The sequence below is a fragment of the Syngnathus scovelli genome, chromosome 4 (genome assembly GCF_024217435.2).
Source record: "Syngnathus scovelli strain Florida chromosome 4, RoL_Ssco_1.2, whole genome shotgun sequence".
NCBI lineage: Eukaryota > Metazoa > Chordata > Actinopteri > Syngnathiformes > Syngnathidae > Syngnathus > Syngnathus scovelli.
In genome coordinates this window covers 5,421,573-5,449,036 of record NC_090850.1, presented here as the reverse complement: position 1 = coordinate 5,449,036, position 27,464 = coordinate 5,421,573, and the positions used below count along the sequence as shown (strand labels likewise).

Sequence of the window (27,464 nt, the reverse complement as noted above, 5' to 3'; positions counted from 1 at the left end):
AGCCCCCACCTTCACCAAAATCTTCAACTTCTCCCTGGCTCAGGCTATCATCCCCTCCTGCCTAAAAACCTCCACAATAACCACGGTGCCGAAGAAGTCTCTCATCACCAGCCTGAACGATTACCATCCGGTGGCTCTCACTCCGGTAATCATGAAGTGCTTTGAGATATTGGTTCTTCAGCACATCAAAGACTACCTCCCTCCAGACCTCAACCCCCACCAGTTTGCGTACCGGGCAAACAGATCTGCAGAGGACGCCATCGCCATTGCTCTCCACTCTGCACTGAACCACCTGGAGCAACAGCGGAGCTACGTCCGGATGCTCTTTGAGGATTACAGTTCCGCATTTAATACAATAATTCCGGACAGACTCACCACAAAACTGGTCACTCCTGGCCTCCCCCCTCTCACATGTGCCTGTATTAAGGACTTTCTTTCAAACCGACCCCAGACTGTGAGACTTGACCCCCATGTCTCCTCCACTCGCATGCTGAGCATCGACTCCCCTCAGGGCTGTGTGCTGAGCCCCTTCCTCTACTGCATCTGCACCCACGACTGCAGACCTGCCCACAAAGACAACCCTATTGTCAAGTTCGCTGATGACACCAAAGTGGTCGGTCTCATCTCCAAGGATGACGAGGCTGCCTACAGAGAGGAGGTCCTGAGGTTGGCAGCTTGGTGCTCAGAAAACAACCTTGCCTTGAACACCAGCAAAACCAGAGAAATTATCATCGACTTCAGGAAGCATAACAATCGACATAGTTCAACATTATCATATTTTCTATACTTTATTTTTTTATATATACTGTATTGTTTATTTTGCACTGTTGGGCAGCTCAAAACTTGTTATACTATGTATAATGACAAATAAAAGGCATTCTGATTCAGATTCTGATACTGATTGGCCGATTCGGCAGGAGTTTGTGTACTCTGTCGTGAGGCTGGGGAGAGGGGTTAGGTGACACCCAAACTGAAAATGGCTCTTTGGATTTTTTGTCGACCAATCGGGATAAGGGATCTGAGGCAAATACTGCCATGACAATTGAAGGCACCCTCCTGCAGCTCTTCACTTTGAATATGGATATCTACTTTTTCTTTTGATTGTTTTACATGAGGCTCGGTGGCGCATTGGTTAGCATGTCCGCTTCACATTTATGAGGGTGCGGGTTCGAGTCCACCTCCGGCCCTCCCTGTGTGGAGTTTGCATGTTCTCCCCGTGCCCGCATGGGTTTTCTCCCACATCCCAAAAACATGCTTGGTAGGCTAGATTGAGCACTCCAAATTGGCCCTAGGTGCGAGTGTGGATGGTTGTTGATCTCTGTGTGCCCTGCGATTGGTTGGAAACCAGTTCAGAGTGTCCCCCGCCTACTGCCCAATGACAGCTGGGATAGGCTCCAGCACGCCTGCGACCCCTGTGGGGACAATGCAAAAGAGAAAATGGATAAATGGATGGATGTTTTACATCATGTGCCGTCTCTGCATTCATTGCAGCCTGGTCATACTGGAAGGGGGATACTCCCATCTGTGGTCCCTTCTCAAGGTTTCTCATTTTCCCCCAGTAGGGATTTTTCATTTTTTCCTTGTCCTACTGGGAGTTAAGTTCAGGGGATGTTGAGAATAATTGTCAATTTTGCACATGTGAAGCTCTTTGAGACTTGTCTGTGTTTTAGGGCTATATAAACAAACTTGACTTGACATCTTTCTGAAAAATATCTTAGCGTGGGAGAGTACTCACTGAAGCAAAGTTGTATTCCGAGAGCCAGCCAAATGTGGACTAAAAATATATAGTATGGTCCAGTTGAAACACTCAAGGAGCCCAAAACGAATTTGAATTACTGCCAGCAATGTGGACCACTCTTACACTGGTTATACAGGGATTGAACATCTCAAACTAAGTCTGATAATTCATACTCCTGGAGCACCCCACAGAAGATTTAAATACAAGCCTAAATACATTTAGAATGGTTGGGCAAACTCCATTGCACCCCCGAGGAGCGGTTGAGGGTTTAGAACTGGCCCATAATTCTACGGCAGGGCTGCTTCTGAATTTGAGATTTGACTTTTTGATGAATCCTCCTCTCCAGCACTCCTGTATAGAATTTACCAGGGAGACTGAGGACTGTGATCCTGCTATAGTTGGAACACACCCACCAGACCCCCTCTTAAAAAGAGTAAACACTATTCCAGAGGCACCCTCCCCGATGTCCATGTGATGCTATAGAAGTACGTCAACCAGGACAGCCCCACATCATCCTGCCTTTAGAACTCTTTAAAAACTCTGAGCAGATCTAATCCACTGAGGTTTGCCACCAAGGAGCTTTTTTAACCACATCTGTGACTTCAACCCCAAAGACAGAAGAGCTTCAAAGTTTCCAGACTATGTTTCATCAACGGAAGCTATGTTGATGGAATTAAGGAGGTCTTCAAAGCATTCTCTCCAACAACTCACATCGAGTCAACGTCAGCAGCACCCTATCTCCACGATATACAGTGTTAGCGGTGCACTGCTTTACCCTCCTCAGACACTGAATGGTGGACCAGAATTTCGTAATTTACCACGGCTTTACCAAACCCATTCCATACTCGGGTTTTGCCTCGGTAACCGCCAAAGCTATTTTCTGCTTGGCCAGTCAGTACCTGTCAGCTGCCATTGGAGTTTCACAGGTTAAAAAGGCCCGATAGGACTTCAGCTTGATGGCATCCTTTACCGTCGTTGTGCATCAAAGGATTCGGGGGTTGCCGCCTCAGAACTACTTTCAATGGGTGATTTTGGTGGGGGAAATTTACATAGGTGTTAAAGAAATTATGGCAAAAATTATCTACAGATCACTAGAAATGCTTGAAAATCTGGAAGTAAGTCAGGTCAATTCATGTATTTCTTCTATCGGCCGAGATATACCGGAGTCAAATTCCTTGTTTGGCATCAAACGTGGCAAATAAAAGATCGATCGAATGATCGATTGATTGATTGATTGATTGATTGATTGATTGATTGATTGATTTACCATTTACACTATTTATATTTACACTATTTATATCTTGTCTTCTCCCTAGAGCGTTTTAATGTATTCTTCCTACCTTGCTCCAACTTGGACATCTTCGGAGAGTGCATGATGCAGATCACCCATGGTCACATTTATCTCTGGGACATTCACAAGCCCTGTACCAAACTGTTCGCCTGGCCACTTTGCTCCTTGCGACGCTACGGACGTGATACCACTCATTTCACCTTTGAGACAGGAAGGTAAGACTCAATGCATATACTTTAACGCAATATTTATATGATCATATCACAAGTTTTTCAGTGCAGTCTTTAGGATGGAGAGACTGGTGTGTTGTATGTATATTCAGTACACCACCGTTATGAATTGGAGATAGGGAGCGGTCTGGCCAGGAAAAAGCTGCGTATAATTGATGTTCAATTATCAGGAAAAAAACATACAATGTATACAGTACATGTACTTTTATACCACTGAATTCCGCCAAAAATGCTGATAAACATTTAATGTTTTAAGGCTCGAAATAATCGGTCTCACATTGCTGTTTGTGCTGTCATTTGCATATGCATTTAGAACGACACCATCCATTCATTCGATTTCTACCGCTTATCCAGAGTCAGAGTGCAGGGGCAGCATCTTTAATAGGGAAGCCCGGATTCCCCTCTCCCCTGCTACTTCGTCCAGCTCCTCGAGGGACACAGTCAAACACTTTCTCCAAGTCCACAAAGCACATGTAGACTGGTTTGGCAAACTCTCATGGACCCTCGAGGACCATGTTGAGGATGTCTGGACGAAAACCGCACTGTTCCTCTTGAATCTGAAATTTGACCACTCGACAGACCTCCTCTCAAGCACCCCCGAAGAGGAGGCTGTGGATTGTGATATCTTTGTAGTTGGAACACAACCTCCCGTCCCCCTTTTTTAGAAGGGGGACCACCACCCTATTCTGCCAAGTCCCTGAAGTCTACGCAATGTTGTAGAGGTGTGTCAACCAGGACAGCCTCACAACATACGGATATTATATATATATAACTTATATATAATATCGGAGACAGCTCAGGAAGTTCAACCTGCCACAGGAGCTGCTGAAGACCATCATCCAGTCCATCCTCTGCACCTCCATCACTGTCTGGGTTGGATCAGCCTCCAAACAAGACAAGCACACGCTGCAACGGACAATCAGGACTGCAGAAAAGATAATTGGAATCAACCTCTCACCTATCCAGGACTTGTACCTGTCCAGGACCAGGAAAGATGCAAGTAACATCTCTACAGACCCTTCTCACACAGCTTGCAGTCTGTTCGAACTACTCCCCTCCGGACGGCATTACAGAGGTCTGTACGCCAAAACCAGCAGAAACAGAGTCAGCTTCTTCCCCCGGGCTGATGAACTCACACCACTCTTAGAGTCTCAGAGTCAATGCTGTGCAATAACATCTTGCTCTCGATGCCTTTTTTGAATTGTCAGTATTATGTGTACTATGTGTCCACTCTGCATCCATTGCAGCCTGGTCATCCTAGAAGAAGGATCCTCCCATCTGTGGTCTCTTCTCAAGGTTTCTCATTTCCCCTAGTAGGAGTTTTGAGTTTTTCCTTGACCACCTGGGAGTTTAAGATAAGGGGATGTCTGAGAATATTTGTCAATTTTCGCACGTCCTGAGTGTTGTTAGTCACCTAAATGTTGAACAGAGGCTGAGACGTACCGAAGTCAAATTCCTTGTTTGGAACGCTCAAACATGGCGAATAAAAATTCTTGAATCTTGCATCCATCCATCCATCTTCTTCCACTTTTCGAGGGGTCGGGTCGTGGGGCAGCAGCTTTAGGAGGGACTCCCAGACTTCCCTTTTCCCAGCCAATTCATCCAGCTCATCCCAGGCCAGCTGAGAGACATAGTCTCTCCAGAACGTCCTGGGTCGTCCCCGGGGTCTGCTACTCCTACATGCCCGGAACACCTCCCCAGGGAGGCGTCCAGTAGGAGTCCTGATAAGATGCCCGAGCCACCTCATCTGGCTCCTCTCATTGTGGAGGAGTAGCGACTCTACTCCGAGTCTCTCCCGGATGACCAAGCTTCTCACCCTATCTCTAAGGGAGAGCCCGGACATCCTGCGGAAAAAACTCATTTCGGGCGCTTGTATCCGGGATCTCGTTCTTTCGGTCAAAACCCATAGCTCGTGACCATAGGTGAGGGTAGGAGCATAAATCGACCGCTAAATTGAGACCTTTGCCTTTTGGCTCAGCTCTCTCTTCACCACAATGGACCGGTACAGGGTCCGCATTACTGCCGACGCTGCACCGATCCGCCTGTCGATCTCGCGCTCCATCCTCCCCTCACTCGTGAACAATACCCCAAGATACTTGAACTCCTCCACTTGGGGCAGGATCTCATCCCCGATCCGGAGAGGGCATTCCACCCTTTTCCGATCGAGGACCATGGACTCGGATTTGGAGGTGCTGACCATCATCCCGACCGCTTCACACTCGGCTGCGAACCACTCCATTGAGTGCTGGAGTTCACGGCCTGAAGAAGCCAACAGCACCACGTTGTCTGCAAAAATCCGTAGCGATGCTGAGGTCCCCAAACCGGACCCCCTCAACGCCTCGGCTGGGCCTAGAAATTCTGTCTATAAAAAATATGAACAGAATCGGTGACAAAGGGCAACCCTCACTGGGAACGAATCCAACTTACTGCCGGAAATGCGGACCAAACTCTGCCATCGGTGGTACAGGTACCAAACCACCCTTATCAGTTGGCTCGGCATCTCGTACTCCCGAAGCACCCTCCACAGAACCTCCAGAGAGACACGGTCGAACGCCTTCTCCAAATCCACAAAACACATGTGGACTGCTTGGGCTACCTCCCGTACACCCTCGAGGATCCTGGCGAGGGTGTAGAGCTGGTCCACTGTTCCACGGCCAGGACGAAAGCAACACTGCTTCTTCTGAATCCGAGGTTCGACCTCCCGATGGACCCTCCTCTCCAGCACCCCTTAATAGACCTTACCAGGGAGGCTGAGGAGTGTGATTCCTCTGTAATTGGTCCCCCTTTTTAAAGAGGGGAACCACCTTCCCAGTCTGCCAATCCAGAGGCACTGTCCCCGATGTCCACGCAATGTTGTAGAGGCGTGTCAGCCATGACAGCCCCACAACATCCAGAGCCTTTAAGAACTCCAGGTGGATCTCATCCACCCCGGGGCCTTGCCACCGAGGATTTATTTAACTACCTCAGTGACTTCGACCCCAGAGATTGGAGAGTCCGCCTCAGAGTCTCCAGGCCCTGCTTCCACAATGGAAGGTGTGTAGGTGGAATTGAGGAGGTCTTCAAAGTATTCTCCCCACCGACTCACGACGTCCCAAGTCAAGGTCAGCAGCACGCCATCCCCACTGTAAACAGTGTTGATGTTGCACTGCTTCCCCCTCCTGAGATGCCGGATGGTGGACCAGAATTTCCTCGATGCCATCCGGAAGTCATTCTCTATGGCCTCGCTAAACTCCTCCCACGCCCGGGCTTTTGCCTCAGCAACCGCCAAAGCTGCGTTCCGCTTGGTACCTGTCAGCTGCCTCTGGAGTCCCGCAGGCCAAAACAGCCCGATAGGACTCCTTCTTCAGCTTGACGGCATCCCTTACCACCGGTGTCCACCAGCAGGTTTGGGGATTGTCGCCACGACAGGCACCAACGACCTTACGGCCACAGCTTCGGTCGGCCGCCTCAACAATGGAGGCGCGGAACATGGTCTACTCAGACTCAATGTCCCCCGCCTCCCCCGGGACGTGTGGAAAGCTCTGCCGGAGGTGGGAGTTGAAGCTCTTCCTGACAGGAGATTCTGCCAGACGTTCCCAGCAGACCGGCATCTTCCCCCACCATCGGAGCCAACCCACCACCAGGTGGTGATCAGTTTACAGCTCCGCCTCTCTCTTCACCCGAGTGTCCAAAATATGCAGCCGCAAATCCAATGACATGACTACAAAGTCGATCATCAAACTGCGGCCTAGGGTGTCCAGGTGCCAAGTGCACACATGAACCTTATGTTTGAACATGGTGTTCATTATAGAAAATCCGTGTCGAGCACAGAAATCCAATAATAGAACAGCGCTCGGGTTCAGATCGGGGGAGGGGGGGGCATTCCTCCCAATCACGCCCTTCCAGGTCTCACTGTCATTGCCCATGTGAGCATTGAAGTCACCCAGTAGAAAAATGGAGTCCCCAGAAGGAGCGCTCTCCAGCACTTCCTCCAGGGACTCCAAGAAGGGTGGGGACTCTGAGCTGCCGTTTGGTGCATAGACACAAACAACAGTCAGGACCTGTCCCCCCACCCGAAGGCGGAGGGATGCTACCCTCTCGTTCACCGGGGTGAACCCCAATGCGCAGGCGCCCAGCCGGGGGGCAATAAGTATACCCACACCTGCTCGACGCCTCTCACCGTGGGCAACTCCAGAGTGGAAGAGAGTCCAGCCCCTCTCGAGAGGGCTTGTACCGGAACCCAAACTGTGCGTGGAGGCTAGTCCGACTATATCTAGTTGGAATTTTTCTGCCTCGCACACCAGCTCGGGCTCCTTTCCAGCCAGAGAGGTGACATTCCATGTCCCAAGAGCCAGCTTCTGCAGCCGGGGATCAGACCGCCAAGGTCCCTGCCTTTGGCCGCCACCCAGCTCACACTGCACCCGACCCCTTTGGCCCCTCCCACAGGTAGTGAGCCCATGGGAAGGGGGAACCACGTTTCCTTTTCGGGCTGTGCCCGGCCGGGCCCCATGGGCGAAGGCCCCGCCGCCAGACACTCGCCTTCGAGCCCCGCCTCCAGGCCTGGCTCCAGAGGGGGGCCCCGGTGACCCGCGTCTGGGCGAGGGAAAACGAAGTCCATTTATTTTACACTTTACAGGGGGCTTGTGTGAGCCGTGCTTTGTCTAGCCCCTCACCTCGGACCCGTTTGCCATGGGTGACCCTAGCAGGGGCATGAAGCCCCCGACAACATGGCTCCTAGGATCATAGGGGCACGCAAACCCCTCCCACGATAAGGTGACAACTCACGGAGGGGAAAAATAAACAATAAAAGAAATAAAAATAATAAAAATAATAAAAATAATTAAAAATAAATAATAAACTAATAAAAAAATAAAGTAATAAAGAAATCAAAACGGCAACACGGTGACGGATATTTGAAAATCAGAGCACAGCTTTAATTCACAAATACCTGGTGACAGAGGTGAGGAAACGGGAAACACTTCCTTAAAGTCGGCCTTAAGAACATTAAAAGTTAAGATTAGTCGCAAACAGGTGGTGCATCAATGTCCTTGAGCATCCTGGATTGTTTGAAAATGAGAATGGTCGCCATTTTCAATCCCTGCTATTTGTACAAATCAAAGTCAAAGTCAAAGTCAGCTTTATTGTCAATTTCTCCACATGCCAAAGACACACAAAGAAACCGAAATTGCGTTCCCCCCTATCCCACGGTGACAAGACATGGCTCACAACAGACAAACAAGTAAACAAGTATAACAAAAGTGTGCTGAATAAATAATGAATAAATAACACGACAATAAATAAATAAATAAGATGAGCAGAAAAAAAAGGAGCAAGTGCGCGTACAGCAGACATTCCCGAAAATAGCGCAACAGTGCCGCACGCTACGCAGAAGGGGGTAGCGAGTTCAGGGCCCTAACAGCCTGGAGAAAGAAGCTGTTGGCGAGTCTGGTGGTGCGGGAGCGCAGGCTCCTGTACCTCTTCCCAGAGGGCAGAAGGTCAAACAAAGAGTGAGCCGGGTGACTCATCTCTGGCAATCGAGGTTGCCTTGCGGGCGAGATGGGAGGTGTAAATGTCCTTCAGGGAGGGGAGCGAAGCACCAATAATTTTACCAGCCGTATTCACTATGCGCTGCAGGGCCTTCAAGTTCTGTTCAGTGCAGTTACCACCCCAGACAGCGATGCAACTGGTGAGGACGCTCTCAATGGTGCCACGGTAGAATGTAGACAGGACTGCCTGAGGAGCACATGCACGCCTGAGCTTCCGCAGGAAGTACATATTCAAAATGCATTTTTTTTACAACAAACTTGAGAAACTTCCCTTCATTTTCAGTGGGAACAGTGTTGTTGGTCTCACTTTTTTGCTAGTGCATCACAGTCTGGTGTAAAATTTGTTGTGGCAATTCTCAGGATAGAGCCGAGGTGTTGGTCCGTTAACCTAGATCTGTGACGGGTTGATGTTGATGTTCATGTGGCTGAAAGTCATGTCGCGTAGGTCGAGCGAAATAGTCCACTCTCTTTTAAACACTTGGCACTCAGTGTCTGTCTTTATTTTCCTTGTGCCACTCATTTTAATTTAAGGATTCCAGGGGAAGGTTTGTGGATGGCCTTAGCGTAACACTGTATCTGAAAGCTCAGCGCGCGAATTACGAGAATGCTGACGTCACAGCCCACACTCTAAATTTGGCACTGATAGAAATAGAGCACGGAGTGCGGCGTGTCCGTACTACTGAGTACGTACACACACTTGTGAGTGTGCACCGAGCTTTCTGACAGAGCTTCCAGTGATGAATGCGCGGGCGGTACCCCATCTACTGGGGAAACGCAGTCATTGCAGAGAAAATGACCACCAAAAAAAAAGTTTAATAACAGGGATGAGAATGGCAAATGTGAAAAAGCACGGAAAAGTAGGGGGGATATATCTCATTGAAGATTTGTTCTTTAACGATATCATGACAAAAGCCTAACATTAGCTTACATGTAACATCATGTTACTTTTTAAACCCACATGCTTGTAAAAGTAAAAACGTAGCTTTGTGTTTTTTTGTTTCGATGTGGTCCTTTCATGTTCCGAGCGCCGCGACCTCCATAGCTGATCATATCTTGACAGAGAATATACAAAACCTAATGATGCCGTCGCGGCGGGCGGGAAATGCTCGTGAGTCGCTGAGGCTAACGTTGCCTGGCCAGCTGGCCGGCCGCTCTCCCTCCTAAAAAAAAAAAAAAAAAAATTCTCAATGGATTTACACGATTCACGAAAATGATACTTTTGACGGAAAAAAACACGGAAATCCAGAAATTCTCATCCCTATAATAACACAAATTATTCAGGGTTGGCAGGGATTAAATGGCCCCGTGGGCCACATCTGGCCCACGGGGCCGTAGTTTGCCCATGTCTGGTGTAGCGTCTGATGCAACTCTTTAGAGCGCACTGCTGGAGGAGCACATTACAATGTACACAAAAGCAGTTAATTGTAATCTTTGAAAAATTTAACAGGTAAAAAAACAAAATATCAATATTGAATTATGTGAAATACTAATGTTGAGAAACATTTATCATCCATATCGCTAGCCCTACAAAACTCTTTACTTAAAAAAAAAGAACTCTTTCATTGTTGCACTGTGCAGAGCAGTTGTGGGCATACCTATTGCCGACTGGCTTGGTGCCTGTACATTAGGGTTCACCTCGCTCAATGAGAGGGTAAGCCTCCCTCCGCCTTTGGGTTGGGGGACGGGTCCTGACTGTTATTTGTGCCTATGCACCAAATGGCACCTCACCTATTTTCCCACCCTTTTTGGAGTCCTTGGAAGATGTGCTGGAGACTGCCCCCCTGGGGACTCCGTTGATCTGTTGGGTGACTTCAATGCTACATGGTGTTGGATTCTGTCCACAATTTAGGGAGCGCGTTATCTGCGCCTCACGGCAAAAGCTTTTGCCAATCACCTGTTCTCCAATTTACTCACTGCGTGCTCGTTTGATTTCTTCAGATTTAGGAAAATGCAAAGACACTGAAGCAGAAATTAGACTTAGACAGATTGGTTGAGTTCAATCACAATTCTTGTTCAAAAAGCTCTGTTTTCAGGAAAGTACAATACAGCGCTGGGCCCTTCAAGAGCGGACAGTCTCCATTCAGAAAAGGCAAAGTCCAAGGTTGTTAGATCAGTTTTATATTCAGTAGCACATTGTGGGCTGGGATTGATGGGCGATGAGTCTTCGGGGTGGGGCAAGTTCGAAGGAGAGTCTGCTTCCATGGGAGTGGTGCTGGTTATGGGCGATTCGGTGTGTTGGTGGGGGGCTGTTGGTGTGTGTGTGTGTGTGTGTGTGTGTGGAGGGGGCTGTTGTCTTCCATCCCGTCTCTCGGCCTTGGCGATCATCTTTGGCCGAGTTCTCGGGTGGCTCCTTCTGGCACCCACTGGTTTTATCTCCACGTGACCTTCCTGTGAACATTCTTCTCCAATCTTGGACATACACTGTCGTACCGCATTCAACCGTATCTTTTCTTTGTTAGGCAAACTATTTCCCTCTGTGCAGAGCGTTCAGTAGTAATCAAAAACTGGCGTCTAGCATTAGTCAAAACATAAGATACAATCAAGTACTGAACGGTCAAGACGACTCTGGCCGTGTCCATGATTCAGAGAAAAAACATCAGGCATGCATTCCACAGTTCCTTAAGGGTCATTAAGCTATTTAGGCAATATATCAAAAGTCATTTGTTATTTCAAAGTCCTCAGAAATATATATATCAGATCATAAAGTTATAAAAACCTTTCTCATCACCACTTATCAAAAATGTCTAGTTATGTCTTCTTTATTGATTTGGTGTGTAGGTATAATTATATGCTTCAAATGTTTCTTTTATTTATTTAATATGTGAATATACTTGTCTGCTTATGTACTTTATTCAATGAGGTTTGAGCATATCTGTTTTTGTAGCGAGGCAGGACTTTTTGTATTTCGACCTCATTCCTTCAATGGGCAATGACAGTGAGACCTGGAGGGCCGTGATTGGAAGGAATGCCGCCCTATCTGAACCCAAGTGATGTTCTGTTATTGGACTTCTGTACTCGACAGGGATTGTCAATAGCAAACATCATGCTCAAACATGCTGTGCATGGAGCACCAGGACATCCTAGGCCACAGTTTGATGATTGATTTTGTAGTCGTATCATCGAATGTGCAGCTGCATGTCTTGGACACTCGGGTGAAGAGAGGGGTGGAGCTCTCAACTGATCAGTACCTGGTGGTGAGTTGGTTCCGACGGTGGGGGAAGATGCCGGTCCAATGTGTCAGACCCAAACATATTGTGAGGGTCTGTTGGGAATCCTCTCTTAGAGAGAGTTTTAACTCCCACCTTGGACAGAGGTTTGCCCACACCCCGGAGGAGATGGGGGACACTGAGTCGTAGACCATGTAGACCAAGTAGACCATGTTCCATGCCTCCATTGTTGAGGCGGCTGATCAGAACTGTGGTCGTAAGGTGGTCGGTGCCTGTCTTGGCGGCAACGCCCGAAGCTGCTGGCGGACACCAGTGGGAAGAGATGTTGTCAAGCTGACGAAAGAGTCCTATCAGGCTTTTTTGGCCTGTGGGTCTCTGGAGGCAGCTGACAGGTACATATGGCCAAGTGGAACTCTGGCATGGGAGGAGATCGGTGAGGCCATGGAAAATGACTTCTGGATGGCTTCAAAATATTTCTGTTAACACTGTGTACAGTGGAGATGGGATGCTGCTGACCTCGACTCAGGACGTCGTGAGTCGGTGGGGAGAATACTTCAAAGACCTCCTCAATTCTACTACTGATGCGCTTTACATTGAGGAAGCAGACTCGACTCTCCTATCTCTGAGGTTGAAGTAACAGAGTGGCAGGTAAAAGAGTGATGGATGAGATCAGCCATCTGCATTCAAGATTCAAGATTCCGTGAGTCGTCACATTATCGTGGTGGATGTTAAGGTTTTTCAGATTATCGTTATCGTATGATTATGTTGGAATGCAACCGGTAATAAATAACCTACCTTGTCTCATCCTACACAAGGTCGTAAAACACCCCCTGATATGTTTTGACTAGAGCACAAGGGCTTCCTATTCAGTCTACTCTTACCCCCACTCTGTTTCTCTTAATAAATATGCCCTTGCAGGAGGGAGGGTTTTAGACCTCCATTCGAACATCGCTGTACGCACAGCGACGAATGGACTCTCCACCTGCAGGTGTCTAAAATGACTTACTTGTCTCCCGTGTGGTTCTTGCAAAATAAGTTGGAGTGAGCAAATCTCTAACATGTTGGTGCTGAAACCCGGGATCCCTCATACCCGCTATCTGTCTGACGAAGAAGGACGTGCTGCATTGTCGACATGCCAGCGTCCATTCGGAGGACCTGGAGAAGAAAGTCCTGGGAAGAGAATTCTTCGCTGGGCCAGCATCTTAGGTCTGCCTTCGTCTGACAGAGGTGGATTGACGGGACCCGGCAGTGCAACGAACCAGGGGACAAGTAAGTTAAAGGCCTGAAGTTGTGTGATTGTGTTGTTGTTTGTGAAACGCGTAAAAAGGTAGAAGTGCACAGGAAAAAGCAAGTTTTGTGGAAGGAGGGGGTGTTGTAGAGTCCCCCTCTGGATGAGGTGTCTCTTTTGGAGCAGTGGTTCTCAAACTGTTTTAAAATCTCAGTACCTCCGTGGATCATTATTTGATGACCACTGTTCTAAAGAGTACAACTTCGCGTTGGCAGGGCTGGGGACAAGGACCGTTGTCTTTAGTTCCCAGAGAAGGTGGGGGGTGTTGTAGAGTCCCCTCACTGGATGAAGCAGCTTCTTTTTTTTTAAAAGGAGGACTTCGCGTTGGCAGGGCTGGGGACAAGGACTGTTGTCTTTAGTTCCCAGGGAAGGTGGGGGGTGTTGTAGAGTCCCCTCATTGGATGAAGCAGCTCCTTTTTTTTTTAAAGGAGGACTTCGCGTAGGCAGGGATAACTTGTGTGGTAGAGTGTGTGACTGGTAGGATAAATTGACTAAATAGCAGTTCTAGCATTGATCCACGGCATTAATACAGGCTAGTAATTTGTTGAAAGGTCAATTTAAACCTGCATTGAGGATCCTCAAAGAAAAAAAAAATGAAACAAAAATTGTAAAACCTTAAACTACTAAAATTAAGATGGGAAATAAGAACGGTAAATATATTGCTCTGCTCTTCTTTGAACCGAGAAGTTCATGGCAAGTAGATTTCTTAATTGTATGCAATACATGCTGAAGTGGAAGAAAATGTATGGAGTACAAGGAAATTCGAAATGTGGAAGAAGTGGTAGAAGTGCTAGAGTGTGGTTGAAATCTTCACAAAGAGACGAGAACGAATTCAAGAGACAAAAGCTAGAAAGATGAAAACTAAAGCATTTGTCAGACCAGGAGACAATAAGGCCCCTGTGAGCAGGTGCAAGGCCGCAGCTCAAGCCGCGGCTCAAGCAAGGGGCAAGAGGAGTTTCCGGTCCTATGCAAATCATGTATCGGAATTTAAAAGTTCTGAAACCTCTCCCTTATGACAGCAAAACATGTCATTGTCAGGTTATCAAAAATCTTTTTAGATTGTTAGAGCCCCTGTCCATACAAGAAGTATGACAATGCTGTTTGTATGCCCTATTACAAATGAATAGGGATCAAATTGTGTTACACTGAAGTTAAAATATGCAAATCAAGTGGTAAAGAAATGCAACTTGCTTCTAGAAGATAAATAAATAAAATTAGAATGTGCTGTCCTCGTGTGCATGGGAGGGACCAGCTCATGATCGACCACAGGAAATGGCCAGCCTGTGACGAATCATTGGTGCTGGGACCTACCTTCCGCACGCGAGAGCTGTGCATGTGTGTGCGTATGTGTTAAATTGATGAGGATTGGCTAAACTTTTAGTATAAAGAAATTTGCTGGACGCTTGTCTATTCAATTTACACCGCGGAACAGAAACAATTTTCACAGATAAAAATGAGAGGAAAAGAGAGAAATCTGTTTGCGAGCAGAAACTAATCCACACTAGTGCATGTTAAGTGTCGAGCGCACATGAGAAATTCGAAGAAGAAGAAAAAAAAAACGACAGAACATGCTTTCAGGAATTGGAAGAAGCTAAATTGTGAATTTAAGATTTTGCAATGCTTCATTTAATAGGAATAATTGATTGGTTGTGTTATAAGATTATACAAAATTCTAAATGCAAGCTAAATCTGAGAGATTGAGTTCTTCAAATTTAAAAACACAGAAAAAATTCAGATTAATTTGCCAGTTGTTTGTTTCAGTTAAGTTTTTTGAACTGGTGGATTGTTCTACCAGGAAACTTGAGTTGAAAATGATATATGAATGTTGTGTGGTGAGCTTGGATGAATTGGGACCAATGTGATAGGAAGACTCCTTTTTGGAGACTGAGTGAGATGCATATGATGAGCGTTGATGAATGATTGCCTGAATGAAAGGTTGAATGGTTGAAGTCGTTGGCGACTACTATAGAAAATTAGTAGAGCGACTTTGATGAAAGAGTGATTTTGAGCAGGTTGAATGTTAGAAAGAAACACGTAGCTTTTGGATTGCTAATTAACTAGAGAAAAAACTGGAGAACCAGTAACACATGTAGAAGATGTGTGAACTAAGAAATTAAGAAGCGTTTTGGAAAGAAAGTCAAATTAAATAATGTTGAAATCATATGTAGTAATACAACACTTTACTACATATGGATTCTCTAAATCATACAATTGAGTAAAATAAAACATACGTTTTGATTCATATTCAAATTTCTAAGATTCTTGTGATAAACAATGAGAAAACGATTGAGAAGTAACTAAAGAAACTACAAGAAAGTGAAAATGTCTAGTCATTTGCTAGCTGAGTCGCTCCCCATTCGAGGAGGCCATCCATTTACTTGCTAAGATAGTTGTCAAAACAGTCCAATTGCCACGAAAAGTAGCTGTGTGCACGTGTGCAGTACACACACACACACACACACACACACACACGAGACTGATAAGGTGTCAAGAGGTAACAAGACAGTTTCCACAAAGCTGCAGCGCAAAAGACACTTCAAATTTTATACACACAAGAGGCAGATTAAATCACTGAAACATTTTTAAAGATATGCAGCGACAAAGTCCATAGAGTGAAATTCAATTATGGACGAAAAGAGATGGCAAGATTAGAGAATGGCATCTATAAATGACCTACCCTACCAAAGAACCTATGCAAATGGGCAGCAATATTGAGCCATGGTGCGTGTCACATGGCTCAAGAGGAGGGATAGTGGGGCAGGTCAGTCAGCTATATACAACATATGGATTTGATTCATATTCAAAACATTTTCAAAACAAAACAAAACATTTTTTTGAAGAGCTTGTTTCAACAAGAACAAAAACAAAAACACTGAGTGCCTTCAATTTAAAAGATCAATTTGACCTTTGCAGGATGATCTGCTGTGTCGGATCTGGACTGCCATGAAAGTATGATGTTTATATGTGTACTTTGTCAACAACCGCTGTAGATGTTAAAGAATGGGATGAATATCTGGAATGAATGTGGATAGTTTGTCACGGTCGGGTGGAGCATGGAGCAGGACGACCAAGTGCAGCTTGGACCAGGGTTTATTGAAGCAACTCAAAAGGCAAACTGACATGACTTAACAAACAATAACTTGACTGACTGACCGGGACGTGAAACAAGAAGACAGCAGGACATGACGGCATCAAGACAGTACGACAACCCCGAACGACAGCAACCAACGATCCGACAGGGAGTGAGGGGCAGACAGGACTTTTATACACGACAAGTAACGAGAGGCAGGTGGGAACAATCACACTGATCATGGGCACACAGGAGGGGAGGGGCGAGCACACAGACAGAAACCAAGACAACAGACACATAGTGGAGCAGTTGGGGACGAGACGTGACAGAACCCCCCCCCCACAAGGGACGGCTCCCGACGTCCCCAAAAAAAAAACTAGGGGAACCAAACTGCACTCGGGCGGCGACTTGGGGAACCGAACCGCACCGCACACGGGCGGCGACTTGGGGAACCGAACCGCACCGCACTTGGGCGGCGACTTGGGGAACCGAACCGCACTCGGGCGGCGACTTGGGGAACCGAACCGCACCGCACTCGGGCGGCGACTTGGGGAACCGAACCGCACCGCACTCGGGCGGCGACTTGGGGAACCGAACCGCACTCGGCGGCGACTTGGGGAACCGAACCGCACTCGGGCGGCGACTTGGGGAACCGAACCGCACTCGGACGGCGACTTGGGGAACCGAACCGCACTCGGGCGGCGACTTGGGGAACCGAACCGCACTCGGGCGGCGACTTGGGGAACCGAACCGCACTCGGGCGGCGACTTGGGGAACCGAACCGCACTCGGGCGGCGACTTGGGGAACAGACCCGCACTCTGGCAGCGACTTGGGGGACAGAACCGCACTCGGGCGGCGACTTCGGGGACAGAACCGCACTCGGGCGGCGACTGCGGGGACAGAACCGAACTCGGGCGGCGACTGCGGGGACAGAACCGCACTCGGGCGGCGACTTCGGGGAACAGAACCGCGCTCGGGCGGCGACTTCGGGGACAGAACCGCGCTCGGGCGGATACTTGGGGAACCGAACCGCGCTCGGGCGGCGACTTAAGGAACCGAACCGCACCGCGCTCGGGCGGCGACTTGGGGAACCGAACCACACCGCACTCGGGCGGCGACTTGGGGAACCGAACCGCACTCGGGCGGCGACTTGGGGAACAGAACCGCACTCTGGCGGTGACTTGGGGGACAGAACCGCACTCGGGCGGCGACTTCGGGGACAGAACCGCACTCGGGCGGCGACTTCCGGGACAGAACCGCACTCGGGCGGCGACTTCGGGGACAGAACCGCACTCGGGCGGCGACTTCGGGGAACAGAACCGCGCTTGGGCGGCGACTTGGGGAACAGAACCGCGCTCGGGCGGCGACTTGGGGAACAGAACCGTGCTCGGGCGGCGACTTGGGGAACTGAACCGCGCTCGGGCGGCGACTTGGGGACAGAACCGCAATCGGCGGAAACTCGGGGAAACACAACCGCACTCTGCGGCGACTCGGGGAAACAGAACCGCAATCAGCGGCATACGAAAGTCAGCGCCGCAATCGGCAGCATTTAAAAGTCCAGATCGCGATCAGCGTCATTCGGAAGGCGGAGCTGTGGCAGCAGCATGAGCCACCACGCGCCACAGCAGTGGCAGTGGGGCCAGGGATGATCGCGGGTCCGGCGCAGCTGGCCCGAAATCTGGCGACGCCCGCAGGTCCTGCAACGTTGGGATGGAGCCCGGTGGTGGCCGCGAGTCCGATGGCGCCGGGGGGCACTCCGATAGCGGCCGCGGGTCCGGCGCAGCTGGCCCGAAATCTGGCGACGCCCGCAGGTCCTGCAACGTTGGGATGGAGCCCGGTGGTGGCCGCGAGTCCGATGGCGCCGGGGGGCACTCCGATAGCGGCCGCGGGTCCGGCGTCGCGGCAGCGAAGTCCGATGACAGTCGCAGAGGCGATGGTGCCGGGAGGAACTCCGATGGCGGCCGCGGGTCCGGCGTTGCGGGAGCGAAGTCCGATGACGCTCGCAGAGGCGATGGTGCCGGGAGGAACTCCGATGGCGGCCGCGGGTCCGGCGTCGCGGGAGCGAAGTCCGATGACGGTCGCGGAGCCGATGGCGCCGGGGGGGAATTCCGATGGCGGCCGTGAGTCCGGCGTCGCTGGAGCAAGATCCGATGGCGGCTGCAAGCCCATGGCACTGGAACATGCTCGGATGTGGATCGGGCGTCACAGCGGGAGCTGGTGGTGAAGGGTGGTCCAAGCGCTGGCCGCTGTGATGGTCAGATCATTCTGTCACGAACGGATGGGGCATGGAGCAGGACGACCAAGTGCAGCTTGGACCAGGGTTTATTGAAGCAACTCAAAAGGCAAACTGACATGACTTAACAAACAATAATTTGACTGACTGACCGGGACGTGAAACAAGAAGACAGCAGGACATGACGGCATCAAGACAGTACGACAACCCCGAACGACAGCAACCAACGATCCGACAGGGAGTGAGGGGCAGACAGGACTTTTATACACGACAGGTAACGAGAGGCAGGTGGGAACAATCACACTGATCATGGGCACACAGGAGGGGAGGGGCGAGCACACAGACAGAAACCAAGACAACAGACACATAGTGGAGCAGTTGGGGACGAGACGTGACATAATGTGTTTCAGGTAACTAACTATAAGAGTAACTGAAAAAAGAAACAATTGATTGCTTATGTCAAAACAAGCTGCAAAGACAGAAAAAAATTGAATATGTCATATGTATGGATTTACGACCGATTATTTATGTTGTACCGTTGCCATTGACCAAAGATTGTGTGAAATCTGTCACATCTACTGGATTGTGAAGTGTGTGACACTATCCATTGAGAGAAAAAAGAAAAAAAAGAAGCCATTGCTTTCAGAGAATGTAGTCAAGCGAAATTGTATATACATCAACATGCCAAGATCTGGGGAAAAAGCTGGTAAAAACCAAAATATCTTTAAATTTGAGAGGCGACGATGATTTGACCGAAATTGACGTGGACAGGATGAATTACATCCATTACAACATGCAGAAATTGGGCAAACGGACACAAGCGGGGCTCGAGGCAGTGCATGAACAGCTAGCCACGCCTTCCCTAATGTCGATCCAGAACCTCAATGCTCATGATATGTTGTTGTCTGAGAAAGGAGGCGTCTGCGCAATGTTTGGAGAACAATGCTGCACCTTCATCCCCAACAACACCGCCCCTGATGGGAGCCTGACGGATTGCAGGCCTGCGATCCCTCAAAACAAGGATGAAAGAGCACTACAAGTGGATGACGCCATTGTGTCCTCAATTGTACCATCAGTTGCATTGTTGCTGCTATGCTCACCTTGTGTGGATGTTGCATACCGTGTCTTCGTGCTCTGTTTAATTGTCTCGTCACTACAGTAATATCGCCCATGGAGGACGAGATTGCTCAGATATACCTAATGTCTGAGCGGCAACATGATGATGTTGATGGCAAAATTCCTGCCTCTGTGTTACCAGACTTTTCCCAGATCCGTGGGATTCTGAATGATGACATCGCAACGGTTATCCTTTGGTGTAAACATATTTGTCCTCATGAATGTGATCCGACGACTGAGAGTTGAAAAAAGGGGTCGTTTACGGTGATGTGTGAATTTGAGCAAATATGTGATAAACAGTGGGGAAATGTCAGGATAATTAGTTTTGTAGAAGTGCTGGCCGGCCTGAACCGGAGGTCTCATACCTTCGCTCAAAGCCAACACATTTGCCAGGTTTTAGGGAGTTCTTATACTCCCTTCCTTGTCTTATCTGTGAGAGGCCCTCACTAGTTATGAACAGGACACCTTTGTTCCTTGTTTAGCTAAAGAGAAGTTCTTTATTATACCTTGTAGTTTCTATTTATGAATTGTTGTTGACCGGGACAGTTTTTAAGATATCCCATATTTACTCAATGTTTGGTTAAGTAGACTTCATGCAAGTTATCTCACATCTACTTAACGTTTGTTGGCGTGTATGCACGAGAGGTATCTGATGATTTAGTCATCATTATTATTGTGTGAAACGTAGCAGGAAAGTCTAGAGCATTGTTTTACAGGGACACGGCATCCAAGAGATGGATATTAACACCGTGCTGTCACAGTCAAGGATGCCGACCCTTACCGCCCTGGACTTGCGGACGGTGCCTGTGATCAGCTATTCTGGGCAAATCAATGTGACTGTTAAAGGACGGACAATACCGCAAGTGGCCTACACAGAGAGACCAGCTGGAGTGAATTACACATGTTACATCTAAGGTAACGTGACCCACGTCTGCGTTAACGATGACTGCTCTCCAGGAGGAGACTGGATGGGAGCTTTGGACATTGCCGCTGTGTGCCAGGATGAGAGAGCCGTTTTCAAGGTGTAAGGGCTCTACTACCAACATGGCTGCACCATCGGACGGGACCTACTTCGTCCAGAAGTTTGGAAGCACTGCCTCACCTGCATCCTATGAGTGCACGTGCCTGTTCAGAACGGATCGTGGTTTTGTGGTCACAAGAGTTGTCCGATGCTGCCTGCCAACTGGATACGAGTGTGTGCGCCAGTGTGTGTGACAGACCACACCTACAGACTAGAACATCATCAACTGACGAAAACACGAGCACATATACAACTGTCACGTGGGCAATGACGTGACAGATGTGATAATGATAATGAGACGTGGATTGCGTAGATGCTGTTCTGTTGAGCATGTTTTACGGAAACTTGTTGATTTGACCATCAAATATGCTTCGCAAGTAATGGATACACTGATGTACTGTTTCTGTGTTTTTCTTTTTATTTTTTATTGATAGCATTCTGGTCGCCTAAGGCAGAGGGACCGTGTGAGAATTTTCCTGCTAATAACATCTGGCCAGCAGGTTTTTCGCTTACACAATAAGTTTGATCTGGGGTATTAAGGTAATGCCTCATCTTCACTGCAAAGTGTTGCTATCATTGATTGTTGTTTTTTTATTTTTACTATTCTTCTTTCTTCATTATACATATATATGTGTTTTTTTACTTGTCTTTGTTGTTTGCGGTGGCATAATCATATGATAAAACAGGAGGGAGATGTTAGGGTTTTTCAGATCATCCTTATCGTATGATTATGTTGGAATGCAACATATATAAATAAATTGTAATAAATAACCTACCTTGTCTCATCCTACACAAGGTCGTAAAACACCCCCTGATATATTTTGACTAGAGCACAAGGGCTTCCTATTGAGTCTACTCTTACCCCCACTCTGTTTCTCTTAATAAATATGCCCTTGCAGGAGGGAGGGTTTTAGACCTCCATTCGAACATCGCTGTATGCACAGCGACGAATGGACTCTCCACCTGCAGGTGTCTAAAAGGACTTACTTGTCTCCCGTGTGGTTATTGCAAAAAAATTTGGAGTGAGCAAATCTCTAACAGTTGAGGGGTTTGTGTGCCCCTAGGATCCTAGGAGCCATGTTGTCTGGGGCTTCATGCCCCTGGTAGGTTCACCCATGGCAAACGGGTCCTAGGTGAGGGGCCAGACAAAGCACGGCTCACACAAGCCGCTTATGAAGAAAAACAAAAATTGTTTTCGTTTTCCCTTGCCCGGACGCGGGTCACCGGGGCCCCCCTCTGGAGCCAAGCCTGGAGCTGGTGCTTAAAGGCAAGCGTCTGGTGGCCAGGCCTTCGCCCACGGGGCCCGTCCGGGCACAGCCCGAAAAAGTATCCCTTCCCATGGGCTCACCACCTGTGGGAGGCGCCAAAGGGGTCGGGTGCAGTGTAAGCTGGGCGGCGGCCAAAGGCAGGAGCCTTGGCGGTCTTATCCCCGGCTGCAGAAGCTGGGTCTTGGGACATGGAATGTCACCTCTCTGGCGGAAAGGAGCCCGAGCTGGTGTGCGAGGCAGAAAAGTTCTGACTAGACATAGTCGGACTTGCCTCCACGCACAGTTTGGGTTCCGGTACAAGCCCTCTCGAGAGGGGCTGGACTCTCTTCCACTCTGGAGTTGCCCACGGTGAGAGGTGTCGAGCAGGTGTGGGTATACTTATTGCCCCTGGCTGGGCACCTGCACATTGGGGTTCACCCCGGTGAACGAGAGGGTAGCCTCCCTCCGCCTTCGGGTGGAGGGACAGGTCCTGATTGTTGTTTGTGTCTATGCACCAAACGGCAGCTCAGAGTACCCACCCTTCTTGGAGTCCCTGGATGAAGTGCTGGAGAGCGCTCCTTCTGGAGACTCCATCATTCTACTGGGTGACTTCAATGCTCACGTGGGCAATGACAGTGAGACCTGGAAGGGCGATCTGAACCGCGGTGTTCTATTATTGGACTTCTGTTCTCGACACGGATTTTCAATAATGAACATCATGTTCAAGCATAAGGGTGTCCATGTGTGCACTTGGCACCAGGACACCCTAGGCCGCAGTTCGATGATCAACTTTGTAGTCGTGTCATCGGATTTGCGGCTGCATGTTTTGGACACTCGGGTGAAGAGAGGGGCGTAGCTGTCAACTGATCACCACCTGGTGGTGGGTTGGCTCCGATGCTGGGGGAAGATGCCGGTCCGACCTGGCAGACCCAAACGCTCTGTGGGGGTCTGCTGGGAACGTCTGGCAGAATCTCCTGTCAGGAAGAGCTTCAACTCCCACCTCCGGCAGAGCTTTTCCCACGTCCCGGGGGAGGCAGGGGACATTGAGTCTGAGTGGACCATGTTCCGCGCCTCCATTGTTGAGGTGGCCGGCCGAATCCGTGGCCGTAAGGTCGTTGGTGCCTGTCGTGGCGGCAATCCCCGAACCCGAAGGCGAGCGTCTGGTGGCCGGGCCTTCGCCCATGGGGCCCGGCCGGGCACAGCCCGAAAAGGAAACGTGGTTCCCCCTTCCCATGGGCTCACTACCTGTGGGAGGGGCCAAAGGGGTCGGGTGCAGTGTGAGCTGGGTGGCGGCCAAAGGCAGGGACCTTGGCGGTCTGATCCCCGGCTGCAGAAGCTGGCTCTTGGGACATGGAATGTCACCTCTCTGGCTGGAAAGGAGCCCGAGCTGGTGTGCGAGGCAGAAAAATTCCAACTAGATATAGTCGGACTAGCCTCCACGCACAGTTTGGGTTCCGGTACAAGCCCTCTCGAGAGGGGCTGGACTCTCTTCCACTCTGGAGTTGCCCACGGTGAGAGGCGTCGAGCAGGTGTGGGTATACTTATTGCCCCCCCGGCTGGGCGCCTGCGCATTGGGGTTCACCCCGGTGAACGAGAGGGTAGCATCCCTCCGCCTTCGGGTGGGGGGACAGGTCCTGACTGTTGTTTGTGTCTATGCACCAAACGGCAGCTCAGAGTCCCCACCCTTCTTGGAGTCCCTGGAGGAAGTGCTGGAGAGCGCTCCTTCTGGGGACTCCATTTTTCTACTGGGTGACTTCAATGCTCTCATGGGCAATGACAGTGAGACCTGGAAGGGCGTGATTGGGAGGAATGCCCCCCCCCCCGATCTGAACCCGAGCGCTGTTCTATTATTGGATTTCTGTGCTCGACACGGATTTTCTATAATGAACACCATGTTCAAACATAAGGTTCATGTGTGCACTTGGCACCTGGACACCCTAGGCCGCAGTTCGATGATCGACTTTGTAGTCATGTCATTGGATTTGCGGCTGCATATTTTGGACACTCGGGTGAAGAGAGAGGCGGAGCTGTAAACTGATCACCACCTGGTGGTGGGTTGGCTCCAATGGTGGGAGAAGATGCCGGTCTGCTGGGAACGTCTGGCAGAATCTCCTGTCAGGAAGAGCTTCAACATTGTTGAGGCGGCCGACCGAAGCTGTGGCCGTAAGGTCGTTGGTGCCTGTCGTGGCGGCAAGCCCCAAACCTGCTGGTGGACACCAGCAGTAAGGGATGCCGTCAAGCTAAAGTAAGAGTCCTATCGGGCCGTTTTGGCCTGCGGGACTCCGGAGGCAGCTGACAGGTACCGGATGGCCAAGCGGAACGCGGCTTCGGCGGTTGCTGAGGCAAAAACCCGGGCCTGGGAGGAGTTTGGTGAGGCCATGGAGAATGACTTCCGGACAGCTTTGAGGAAATTCTGGTCCACCACCCGGCGTCTCAGGAGGGGGAAGCAGTGCAACATCAACACTGTTTACAGTGGGGATGGCGTGCTGCTGACCTCGACTCGGGACGTCGTGAGTCGGTAGGAGAATACTTTGAAGACCTCCTCAATTCCACCTACATGCCTTCCATTGAGCAACCAGGGCCTGTAGACTCTGAGGCGGATTCTCCAATCTCTGGGGTCGAAGTCACTGAGGTAGTTAAAAAACTCCTCGGTGGCAAGGCCCCGGGGGTGGATAAGATCCGCCCGGAGTTCTGGCTCTGGATGTTGTGGGGCTGTCAAGGCTGACATGCCTCTACAACATTGCGTGGATATCTGGATTGGCAGACTGGGGTGGTGGTTCCCCTCTTTAAGAAGGGGGACCGGAGGGTGTGTTCCAATTACAGGGGAATCACACTCCTCAGTCTCCCCGGTAAGGTCTATTCAGGGGTGTTGGAGAGGAGGGTCCATCGGGAGGTCGAACCTCGGATTCAGGAGGAGCAGTGTGGCTTTCGTCCTGGGCGTGGAAGAGTGGACCAGCTCTACACCCTCGGGAGGATCCTCGAGGGTGCATGGGAGTTCGCCCAACCAGTCCACATGTGTTTTGTGGACTTGGAGAAGGCGTTCGACCGTGTCCCTCGGGAGGTTCTGTGGAGGGTTCTTTGGGAGTAAGGGGTGCCGAGCCAACTGATAAGAGCAGTTTGGTCACTGTATCACCGATGCCAGAGTCTGGTCCGCATTTCCGGCAGTAAGTCAGATTCGTTCCCAGTGAGGGTTGGACTCCGCCAAGGCTGCCCTTTGTCACCGATTCTGTTCATAATTTTTATGGACAGAATTTCTAGGCGCAGCCGAGGCGTTGAGGGGGTCCGGTCTGGGGACATCAGCATCGCGTCTCTGCTTTTTGTAGCTTATGTGGTGCTGTTGGCTTCTTCAGGCCATGATCTCCAGCTCTCGCTGGAATGGTTCGCAGCCGAGTGTGAAGCGGTCGGGATGAGGGTCAGCACCTCCAAATCCTAGTCCATGGTCCTCGATCGGAAAAGGGTGGAATGCCCTCTCCGGATCGGGGATGAGATCCTGCCCCAAGTGGAGGAGTTCAAGTATCTTGGGGTATTGTTCACGAGTGAGGGGAGGATGGAGCGCGAGATCGACAGGCGGATCGGTGCAGCGTCGGCAGTAATGCGGACCCTGTACCGGTCCGTTGTGGTGAAGAGAGAGCTGAGCCAAAAGGCAAAGCTCTCAATTTACCGGTCGATTTACGCTCCTACCCTCACCTATGGTCACGAGCTATGGGTTGTGACCGAAAGAACGAGATACAAGCGGCCGAAATGAGTTTTTTCCGCAGGATGTCCGGGATCTCCCTTAGAGATAGGGTGAGAAGCTTGGTCATCCGGGAGAGACTCGGAGTAGAGTCGCTACTCCTCCACATTGAGAGGAGCCAGATGAGGTGGTTCGGGCATCTTATCAAGACTCCTACTGGACGCCTCCCTGGGGAGGTTTTCCGGGCATGTCCCACCGGTAGGAGACCCCGGGGACGACCCATGACGCGCTGGAGAGACTATGTCTCTCAGCTGGCCTGGGGAACGCCTTGGGATCCCCCGGGATGAGCTGGATGAAGTGGCTGGGGAGAGGGAAGTCTGGGAGTCCCTCCTAAAGCTGCTGCCTCTGTGACCCGACCCCGGATAAGCGGAAGAAGATGGATGGATGGATGGATGGATGGATGGATGGATGGATGGATGGATGCATGGATGAATGGATGGATGGATGGATGGATGGATGGATGGATGGATGGATGGATGGATATTTAGATGTATTCTTTCACTGATTCTTCAAGATGATATATTTGGTCAGAATGTTTGCCGTTTGATGTGATTTTGCCTCATAAGATGAACACTTTTCATAAATCTGACCTGCAGGCGCTGAAGTGATGGAAACTGTTATTCATAATAACAGTGTCGTATTTAATGGGAATCACTGATATCAGTTTTTTGGTGAAATGTTTTTTTAATGTTATTAATAAATGCATTTGTTTTCAAAAACTTGTTTTTTAAATATCTATGCTTTACTACCTACTAAAGACCAAAACCTTTTAAGCAATGACCTTTACATGTCGTTTATATTGCTTCACACAAACACTATATCCATCTGCTCCTGGTTTGGCCCCCATGGTCAAAATTTAGAACCCAATTCAAAACGTTTGCCCACCCCTGCGCTACATCAAAACAGTTTAGTTGATAGTTGATGCATACCTTCATTTAAGTGTAAGTGTCTTTGCCTCACACATGGATACTGGAGTACTGAGAAATGTTTAACATCAGTAATAGCCCTGTAACGTTCATCTTGATTTTTTTTTTCCCTTTGCAATGGGTTTGTTCTGTTTCCTCCAGATTTTTTTTTGTGTAAGGTAAGATAACTCTTAACTGAACTTTTTTAGTCTGGGTAAAAAAGTAATGCTGTCATGCTGTCATGTGTCGTCCGGATCACTTCCTGTTTTATTCTGTGTGATTTTCCTCTCGTTCCAGTCGGTGTGTCCTTCCCCTGTGCGTCCGGTCACGTGAACCCCTGATTCCAAGTGTGTGCACCTGCGCCAATGACCAACTGTCTTCACCTGTGTTCCCCTCCTGTGTCCATATAACCCGCGTCTTTCCCCGTATCCAGTGCCAGTGCGTCTTGCCTTGTCAGAACACTAGCGATCACGAAACCCTCGAGTTCCACGTAGAAGCCTTGTTTGAGCAACCTTGATCACCGATGTTAACTTGGTTACATCGCTACCTTGTTTTTGTATTTCCCTCGGTTCGAGGCGCTTTGATTTCCCCTTTTTCTCCCTCGGTTCGAGGCGCCTTTGTTTTCCCTTTTTTCCCTCCTAGTGAGGCGTTTTTTGTTCGACTGTCAGTGGCGACAATAAAAGCCTTTTTGGACATTGAACTCTCTGCATTCGAGTCCTCTCCCTGCTCTGCGCCTGACAAATGCAAAACTTTTACCATCATTAAGATTCTAAGAACCTTATTAAGAACTTAATAAGGCTTTTGAAAACAACTCTGGAGGTAAATGCAAACAGTTGCACAGGTAAATATCAAATGTGGCGTACCCCAAGGAGATGTTTTGTCCCCACTCCTGTTCTTCA

The 27,464-nt window shown here is 49.4% G+C and overlaps 1 protein-coding gene across 3 annotated transcripts in view; it reads left to right on the top strand.

The window, feature by feature from the left end:
* LOC125967792 (docking protein 4) overlaps nt 1–27,464 on the top strand; it is a 173,939-nt gene that overhangs the window by 104,159 nt on the left and 42,316 nt on the right. For 2 of the 3 annotated variants that reach the window (XM_049719168.2, XM_049719167.2), the window contains one exon: nt 3,055–3,244. In XM_049719168.2, coding sequence (XP_049575125.1) covers nt 3,055–3,244 — 190 coding nt within the window. Of the gene's footprint in view, nt 1–3,054; nt 3,245–26,862; nt 27,266–27,464 lie in introns of those variants that run through there. The other variant, XM_049719169.2, reaches the window with a different exon arrangement.